This window comes from Pygoscelis adeliae, unplaced genomic scaffold, assembly GCF_000699105.1.
Source record: "Pygoscelis adeliae isolate BGI_AS28 unplaced genomic scaffold, ASM69910v1 Scaffold410, whole genome shotgun sequence".
NCBI classification, from domain to species: Eukaryota; Metazoa; Chordata; class Aves; order Sphenisciformes; family Spheniscidae; genus Pygoscelis; species Pygoscelis adeliae.
The window spans coordinates 1948360-1958250 of record NW_008823913.1 but is presented as its reverse complement, the minus strand read 5'-3'; the positions used below and the strand labels follow the sequence as shown (position 1 = coordinate 1958250).

General features: G+C 40.1%; 1 protein-coding gene across 2 annotated transcripts in view; it reads right to left on the bottom strand.

The window, feature by feature from the left end:
• Positions 1 to 8169, bottom strand: part of GOLGA3 (golgin A3) — a 29324-nt gene extending 21155 nt beyond the window's left edge. The window contains exons 1-5 of one of the 2 annotated variants that reach the window (XM_009318425.1): positions 7829 to 8169; positions 4108 to 4389; positions 3106 to 3218; positions 1929 to 2620; positions 548 to 659 (exon numbers count right to left, since the gene is read on the bottom strand). In XM_009318425.1, coding sequence (XP_009316700.1) covers positions 548 to 659; positions 1929 to 2620; positions 3106 to 3218; positions 4108 to 4389; positions 7829 to 7961 — 1332 coding nt within the window. In that variant the 5' untranslated portion in view covers positions 7962 to 8169. The remainder of the gene's footprint in view (positions 1 to 547; positions 660 to 1928; positions 2621 to 3105; positions 3219 to 4107; positions 4390 to 7828) is intronic. The other variant, XM_009318433.1, reaches the window with a different exon arrangement.
• Between the last annotated feature and the right edge of the window lie 1722 nt (positions 8170 to 9891).

The window sequence follows — 9891 nt, the reverse complement described above, 5'->3', positions numbered from 1 at the left end:
GGACCCCACGCTGGAGCAGGGGAAGAGTGTGAGGAGTCCTCCCCCTGAGGAGGAAGCATCAGCAGAGACAACGTGTGATGGACTGACCGCAACCCCCATTCTCTGTCCCCCTGCGCTGCTGGGACGAAACAGGTAGAGAAAATCGGGAGTGAAGTTGAGCCCGGGAAAAGGGAGGGGTGGGGGGAAGGTGTTTTAAGATTTGGCTTTATTTCTCATTATCCTACTCTGATTTGATTGGTAATAATTAAACTAATTTCCCCAAGTCGAGTCTGTTTTGCCCATGACTGTAATTGGCGAGTGATCTCCCCGTCCTTATCTCGACTCACAAGCCTTTTGTTATATTTTTTCTCTCCCCTGTCTGGAGTGATAGAGCAGCTTTGGTGGGACCCTGGTGTCCAGCCAGGGTCAACCCACCTCAGCATCCTTGTAAAGTACCTTATTCAACAATGTTTTTACAAAACACAATTTCCACAAGTAATGAGTAGGAGGCTCTTGGAAATTAATTAATATAATTTGCTAAATACAGAAATTCAAATTCATTTTCTACCTGATTAGCTTCTAGTGAGAGTGCTTCTAGTTGCCCTTCAAGTCTCATCTTCTCCTTCAGAACCTGCAACATTTCGTCATGAGTTCCCGCGATAGAGCTTTCCATAGAAACACTGGAGACAGAGACAGCACATACACAGTTAAAGGGTTAGAATACAACACTCATCTAGTCGAAGAAAAGTTAAGCTGAAATTAAGAGGTACTCAGACTCCACGCGTGACCTAGAATTTAGGACATTTTTTCTGGCTTTATGATGGATCCAGAACACAGTGAAACAACCTTTGTTACCATCCAAAGAGATAAAGAAATTATATTCATGCTAAGGTTTTATACATTAGTTTCCTATATTTGCAGCAGCTAGAATCTAGTGTGGCACCCATATATTTGTTATTTTACAGAAGTGCAATAGCTGACTGAATTTTATTCTGTATCTGCATATCCCATTATAAGCAGACAAATAGACATAACGGGAGCACAAAACCTCCACAACTATCGTCTGCAATTGTTTGCTTTAATATGAAAGTGCCTGAGAAATACCAACAGCTGCTGCAAAAGAAGAAACAACAGGTATTTGGTATAAGGGATTCCTTATGCTCCTTCCCTGATGTACAGCCAAGGAGTCTAGGGAAAAAGATCTTCTCTCTCTCGTTACCGTAAGAATTAAGTCTGAGCTGGAATAATTGTCGACAATTGATTTTACCTTAACTTCTCAGGGCATTACACTTTATTCCAATGAAGGGAAAAAAAAGGTAATTTCAAAATTCACATGTATAAAAAAATGCATCTGCAGACAACTGATAAAAAAACCCACAACTGCATTGTTAAGGACTTCACCAGTCATCCACTTGCTTGCTGAATCACAGTTTAATACCTACATATACACATAAGCTTGTGAGACTAAGTAAATCTCACTCTTACCCTCTTCAGCCCTTTAGAATATCTAGGACAAGACTCTTGGCATTTCGTAACTATTTGAGGTCTGAAAGGCACATGCCTAGATCAGGAAAAGGACAATAATAAATATCACTGAGTCAGTTAAGTCTATGCTTTCAGACTTTAAAGACCAATGCCACATCAGTGATTCAGTGAACGAATGCCCACTTCACAAGTAAATACAGACAGAAGCAACTGCTAGCAGTACGTTTAAAACACACTGTCAGGGGCAAAAATATCTTTCTCTAAAGATATACTTAGTAAATAGGTACTCAAGTGAAGTGACCTTTCAGTTTCTTTTAGAATCTGTAAATTAACAACAAATTTGATCAAAATGAATATAAGTTAAAACTGGATCCAAAGTTAGTAGAAGGTAAGAGTAATAGGCTGCCTATTCCAAGAAAGTATAATGCCCAATAATGGCCTCACTGTACGGTGATCTTTCTTACCTGCTAGAAATACTGTCTCTCCTACTCCGTACTTCCCCATTAACTTCTTGCTCTTGGGCTTGATGCTCTACCGCTGCAGCCTGTAGCACCTCACTGATGGAAGGAAATTGCCCCATTGCATCAGGATGTATCTTCTGACCGTTTATTGTATATGGAATACCCTGTTTGCCTTCTGCATTCTGTAAACTGTTACACAGCCCTTTTCCTGACACGCTGCTGTAGGTAGAGCTGTCACTCTCATTTCCATCCAGCCTCATTCCCACTTCACTCCCATCAATCTCTGAAACGCTATCTCCTGCCAAGGAGGAATTCTCTATTCGATCATCCGTGTCAGAGGGTAGACTAATCTCAGAAACAACTGATGTTGGACCGCTTCTGCTTTGCTTCAGAGTCCCACCAGATAAATCAGTAGCCACAAAATTCCCAGTAGTGTTTCTAGAGCCTGAATCTTCAGTTCTGTAGTCAGCCAAGGACCGGATCTTACTGGGCTTAGACTTTGAACTTCTTCTCTCTTTTGGGGATGCTGGAAGTCCCAGGCTACCCAGCTTTGGCCCCCTGGGGACACTGGTCCGCAAAAAGGAGTATTCTTTTGTCATTGCTACAGTGCTAGCTCTGGGCAAGATTTCTGGATTTAACATCAGCTCAGGATCTAGGGTGCTGGAGGGCCGGTTTTTGGATGTAGACTGATTCGACTAAAAGAAGCAAAGAGTCAATGATAAATTCCAGAATGTTACATTTGAACTAGCATCAAAGACTTATTTTGCTGTAGAACTTAATATGTAAAGCTCTACACTTTTACACTAATATTTAAATATATGCATAATTTCATGAACAAGTAAATTATATCAACAATCAACCCTATCAAGGCTCAATATATGCATGTTGAAAATGATCAAGGTAGACTCCAACAGCTAACTGAAAAATACAGAAAAAATTGAACTTACTGAAGTTTGGGGTTTTTCTCCCCTACTTTAAGTAGCATAAAATGATATGTTACCAATGAGGTAACAGAAAACCAAATTTTGCATGTCCAGAAGAAAAAAATGCTTTCTCACATTTGAGAAAACTACAGAACATTTAAAGCAGAGAAAATAGTAATTTGGAGCACAGAAATGACAAAGTTTTCAAGCTTCTCAACAACACACTGAATCTAGAAGATCTGTTGTGTGGTACTCACTCTTTCTTGATGTCTCTTTACTCTGTATTGTTTGAGCTGTTCTTCTAGCCGTCTTCTTGCTTGAAGTCTTATTTGTTCTTCTTTCTCCAATGGGAGTGAAGACTCTACTGAGCCTGAAAGTGAAAGGTATCTTTACAGTCAAACAGAAAACTCCAACGCAGGCAAATTAGATGCAAAAGGAAAAAGCCCCTTCTACCATCAGCAACATGCTTCATGCTTAAGCAAGGAACGCAAGGAAAGCCTATTGGCATGCACCTCAGAATACCCTCTTCTGATACATCCTTGTGTAAGCATTGATAAAGCCTGTGTATTTCTGTTGCTCAGTTTGCAAATACTGTAGTTCCTCCACGTATACATGACAAGAGATTATACAGCAAGAACAAAACTATTGCTGTCATTTAATCTCACCTGTCCTACACTTCTGACAGTACTAAAATTATAAAACTAAGCAAGACCTACGCAGTCCACTCATTCCCCACAGGCTAGAGAAAGATGTTCCCTAGACACATTTTCTTTCTTTTTGTTAACTCACATTAAATCTTTGCCATAGTAAGGCTTTTTAAAAACATTATTTCAGAAAACTCCTGCAGCATTAGACACCTTAATATAAAGGCTTCCCCTTTCTCTCCCCTTTATTGCTCTTCTCTTCCTCCCCTTTATTACTTAGCTTAAAATCACCTGGTTCTGCTGTTCCATCTTTTTTTTTTTTTAAAGTCACCTGTTACTCCTAAGAATCAAGAAGATTAGAATAGTTTCAGCCCCAGAAAGCATAAATTCCCCTCCAGCATAAGAACAATTTTTAAACAGTAAGGCACATGCCTTAGCTGCAGCAGAGGGTAGTTTACTGAAAGAAAATTAATTGTAGTTCAAAGTAAAAGCTTACTGCAAAACCAAAGTTTAGTCCAAGCTTAAATGATGTTATAGAATTCTAGAGCCAGGCTCAGAGTAAGAAGCTTTATGCAGCAAGAGAAAGCAGGGGCGCCACCGTAAACAGATGCTTACACAATTCAGTTTCTTGCATGGGAAGACTTAGTTTGAGAGACTGCAAAGCTTCTTTTCTAAGAACTATGCCCTCAGCACTAGTTCCCTGAGACTTCCTTAGGCTGTCATGGAAACCAGTCACACCTGGGGATGACTCTTGACCCTGCGCACTGCTGGCGGGGTCAAAAGATACAGGAGAGTCGGGGAAGAGCGACTCTGGCCCATTCTGGCAGGCGTCCACTTTGCTGTTTATCTCCAGACTTCCCTCTTCATTTGGCACTTCGTTGATGTTAATACTGGTAGCTGGAAAAGAAAGTTTCACTGAGCTACACTGTAAGCCACCCCATTTATCTTCACACCTCCACCCAAATACAATGCTACCACTATTGTCTTTAGACTGTAAGAATATGGAAATTGCTAATGACAGCAACTGGCAGGAGGAATTTTATAAAGGACTTTTGATTCTTCATTTAAAAAAGACCAGAACAACTTCCTTTCATTTGCTTTACTACGTTGCCTTCAAGCAGGCCCTCAAAAGTGATCATAAAATATCTTCAAAACCTCACATGGGTTTTTAAATCTTGTTAGGTTTAGAAGCATGAAACACCGAGTGTAAGTAACATGATCTGCGTCACACTGAGTGGCAACCTACTACAAATAAGACTCAGCAACTGCGGGCCTGTGCTGAATGATTCAGCTATTTGGTATGCTGCTGGGCACTGGGGAGGAAGCATCCACCACCCTGATCTCCAGCCTGGGCCAAACAGAGTTTCTCCATCTTAAACGGACTTTAAATTTTTTCAAATAAGACGTCTTCATCAAAAGTACAGTAGCAAAGCTCACATGTATCAAAATAATAAACCTACCAATTAAAAGGCAATTCAAGAACCACTTTAATACCAATTTTATTCCCACTTACTAATATTGGATTTTTCTTTTCCATCAGGAAAAATGCATCTTCAGAACCAGTTCAACACTTCACAGGTTTATATTTTGGATTTCTCACACATTTCTACTTCATTTGGCTGGGGACTACTTATATTTATGAAACTGCTGTTGCAACAAAACTGTATATCTAACTTTAAATGTGTTGTTATAGGTCTCAAATGAGCAGGGTACTGAAATAGCCAGTCCTTCTGTTCATTCCCACACCATGTATCACTGGGGTAACGGGAACTCATTGGAATAACAAGGAAGATTTTCTTATTTTTTCATAAAGATGTTTGAAAATATTTAACATTTATGATCACAAAGTATTTGCAAGTGGAAAAATCAAGTTTTCTCTTTCTTCTAGTTTTTCCTCCTCTCAGAGCTACAGACTTGAATAAGCAGTTTGGTTTTTTTAAAGTCTGCTCAAAGAAGATGTGGAGGGAAAGAAACAAACAAACAAACCAGAATTGAGAAACGGATCCTCCCAAAACTAAGCGTTTCTAAGATTCATATGCAGAAATATTCTGTAGCCAGGAAGTTGATTACAACGATACAATAAAACTTTAATTATTGATTCAGACCAGCCCATTAACATATTGCTATTAAATTTCCCCCTCCAATGAATCACTACAAACTTCTGAAAGCAAAACAATTCAAAAATAAAGCTATTATCCTTCATGTATGTGGAGAACATTAAAGTGCACCCTGAAATTAAATAAGCTATATGGGAAAAAGTTACAGGTAGGAAGGTAGGACTTTTTAATTGTTTTCCCTTTTGTTATTGAAGAAAGCAAAAGGTTTCCTTTTAAGTGCAGTCAAATTTCACTTCAGAGTAATTTAAAGAGGAAAAGATAAATTTCCACCCCTAACCATTTGTTCCCACCTCTGTGGTGCATCCTCCCTTAAGCCAGCACAGATGTTTGTACAGTGAACCAGCTCAGAGGAAACTGAATGAGGAAACCGAATGTGGGTAAAAATAAAAAAGTTTTCAGCCTTAGGTTGCCAAAACCCATCTGCTCTCCAAGATTTGAATTAAAACACTTTTGAGTATCTTATTTGTCATGCAGAGAACATTTTCAGGCCATTTTAGCATGAACAGTTCTCTGATGTAGTTCACCATGTGATCACAAAAACACTTGCAGGCACGATGGAAGGGATGGGTGCAACAAGGATGCAAAGGAGGACAGAGGACAGGACTGCCTTTTTAATGACTAACCAAAGTCAGAGTTTAAGGCATTTTAAAACAAAAAGATTGTCAAAACCAAATTTAAAATAGATGTCAGTGCTAAGAATAGCCACAAGAAGCCAAAAATAAGAAGATACCTGGCACATTCAGAAATACTGTTTCTGCCCATCTTTCAGAAACTGCAGCATTACTGCATCAGGTTTATATTTTATTTACATTTTTATCTTCACAACTGTGAGCGGTATACAAAAGAGATGCTGGAGCAAAATTCTGCAGGAATGGTTTCCTGGCAACTTCCTGAGGCCATGAGACACTTGGAATCTAAACGCTGCCTTGAACTAAAGTAATTTAATTGCCGTAGTGTCAATACAACTGTGGTCTTTTTAGAACAGTGGGGGAGGAGATGCAATTAGATTGAAAACAGTCAAAAGACACACTACCTATTTGTAAGCCACAATTCTATTGTTTGGACGATGTCCAACACAGGAGAAGACAGGAACGTGTGATCTCCAACTTCGTAAAAGATGAATGAATCATCGTATAACTACACTCTGCCAGTCTGATAAAGGGCAGCGTAAGAAATGCAAATAAAGTCTCAGGCCTCCTCTTTCTTGCTTGTGACAAGATGACAAATCTGTGGTACAACAGGAGGGCGGAAGGCTAACAACTTCATCACATGATCACCTCTTTTTACGTAAGGAACCTCTGTACTTTTGTGTATCTACGCAGCCGCAACATATACACCCCCTCCACCCATCTACCACCACATCCTTATATACCAACATATCCTCAGATACCTGTAGTGGAAATATGGAGATTTCAACTCAATACAAGGACAAGATTTTCACAATGAAAGCAGCTAAATACTGGAATGGGTAGAGAGGCTGTTGAACCTCCCTCTCTGGTGATTTTCAGAATTCAACAGGACAAGGCCCTGAGCAACTTGATCTAGCTTCAAAACTGGGTCTGCTCTGTGCATGAGGTTGGACTAGACGACCCACAGAGGTCCCTTCCAACCTAACTCTGATCCTATAATCTACTCAGATCAGCACTCTCTTAAGTTTCTTGTAAACAGCTGCATGATTATTTTATTATAGAGCTTGCCTACATATGAAAGTTATTTTGAGATAATTTAGGGAGTACGTGCCAGCATCTCTCTTCCATAAGTGGAAGTTTAGAGAGACTTTTTAAGTACATTTTTGGTTTTGCCTAATGAATTTAGTTTATTAGGAAAATTTCTTTTGCCAAAATAAAGCACTCCAGTCATGAGCTTACTCCATAACAATCATTTCAGAACTGTCAGTTCTAGAGAATTTCAGGTATACACTCTTGGAAACACTATCAGAAGACAAGAGCAACAGCCTGACCAACACATACTCAACTGACAGCCAATAGTACTTAAGTTAATAGTTTGGTTTTGTTTTGAAAGATTAAGTTTTAAAACAAAAGACAGTTTTCCCATACATAGAGCCCTAACCTTCACCAAACTTGCTTAAAACTGCTGTACAAGAAATTCCTGACCTCAAGGAACAAAGTCCTTCAGCATCACCTGAACAACAAAATAGGTAGTTGTAGAGAAGCCTGGGCAAGACCAGGAAATGATTTGGTGCATATCAAGTAACTTACTGTTAATTTCATTTGTTGTAACTGGCAAATCTGACTTGGCTTTACAATCCAAAAGTTCTTCAGAGCTGCTGGGGGGGCCATTACTGCTGCTGTTCTCCAAGTGAACGTCTGGCTGGACAGATGGGGAGTCCATGGTAAAAACAATCCAGATCCCTGGAAAGGTTTTCTTCTGAATAATTTGCCGCCAAGTGAACTACCAAGTCCTGTTTCTCTCCATCAGCAACAACAGCATCAGGACGTTACACAGTTCTAAGCTTTACAGCTGTTGGTGTGCAGCAGGCAGCTGATAACTTCAGCAGATCATGAAAACAGCTCGCAGCCAAAGTTGTAATCACCAAGGAGCTGCATCCTCTAGAAACAAAATGTAATAAATTTACAAACGTTTCTTAGAGCTTTGGAAATATGAGTTAAAATGAAAGCAGCGCTCACAGATTACCCACCAGTCCAACTTCAACAGACAGAACCAGGACATGGCGTAATAACAGAGACAATGAAACACAACCAAGTATCCAGCTTTTGTGAATAAGAAGTGATCTGTTTAACAGCTTTTTTATTATCAGGGTTTTTTTTAGTAGCATTGATACACCAGCGTAATGATACAAGGTAATATTCAGCGAGACAACTGATTTAAGATCATTGTCCCTTTTAATGGAAACGCCTCTTTGGCCTCTGCTTTAATAAGCAAACCAGTACTCAGAGTAGCATTTTGCTCTGTAAATTACAGTCTGGACTTTCATACCATATATTTCATTTCAAGAACCTACTCCCATTTAAGTTTCAATGACTTTAGTTAGAATGCAGTACGGAATTCAGATTTAATTTTTTTTTTTATTAAATTACATCACTACTGTTTACTTGTCTGCAGAGCAACGAGTACGTATCACTGTAGAGAGCCCAAACTACTAATTACAGCACGCGTTGGCAGTCAGAACATGGCCTGGGCGGCAGTTCAACGCTGCCTTCTCCTATGGCGAGTCAAGAGGAGGATTTCCAAACACAGTTTATACAATTTGCAGATGATTCTCCAGGCATTCAGATCTCATCTTTGGGTACAGACCCAGCCAACTAATATAATCTGACAGAAGCTGCAGTACATAGTCACTTCAAGTATTTAAATTTTGTTCAGATAGTAACTAACAGCTGAATTCAGATTACAAAATGTTACGGTTCCTATTTACTGAAGAAACATAAGAAATCCCCAGTTAAAAAAAAAGGGGGGGGCATGTGGGGAGAATGTCAAGTCAGGAATATTTTAATTGCGTTTTTACATGAACACAAACATTTTGAGCAACATTCCTTCTATATCTCCAGAGAGTACTTGTGTAACTGCTACTGTACCAAACTGCCCTGGTCACCCAGCAACACCACAGGTCATCCCCAAAACGTTACTGAAGCCGCTAACAGCTCAGGATACACAGGACTAGACGATTATGTAGGCGACCCTTATGTAGGTCAGCTGCGAAGGAGCCAGAAACCCAGAGCACATTTCTAAAAGAGAAACCTCCACCAAACAGAAAGATTAACACCTTCACTGTGATTTGTTATTGATTTTAAAAGCTTTTCTGTATAATAAAGCTTACAATAAAACTTCTGGAAGAACAGCCGTTGTACGGCACATAGATACTACATGACAGGTCACAAAGAGGAATTACAGACAAAAGGCAAGCACAATTTAGGCTGCTTACACCTTGGCAAAATCCAGCCAACATTAGATGGTTTCTTATCCTTGCCACGAAACATCTTTTCATAATCAAGGTCATGAAGAACGGCTTTCTCCCGTACAACCGATTCCCAAATATCAAAGGTTAGAGCATTTTGGCTTCAAAGCCCTTCTGTACCTCTGTGTTGAGCACAGGCAGACGCGCAGGCACACACACAGAGATGTACGCACGCCACAGGAACCCAGCAGTAACCGCACAGGGAAAGGAGCTGTACGGGAACAACCCGTTTTGTTTAAAACACCAGCAACCAGGAGGACAACGGAGCCCTGTCCCAGACTGGGGGCGCCGCCCGGCGAGGCACGCCCGAGGGGTCCCTGGGCGGGGGCCGGGGCACCCCTCTGC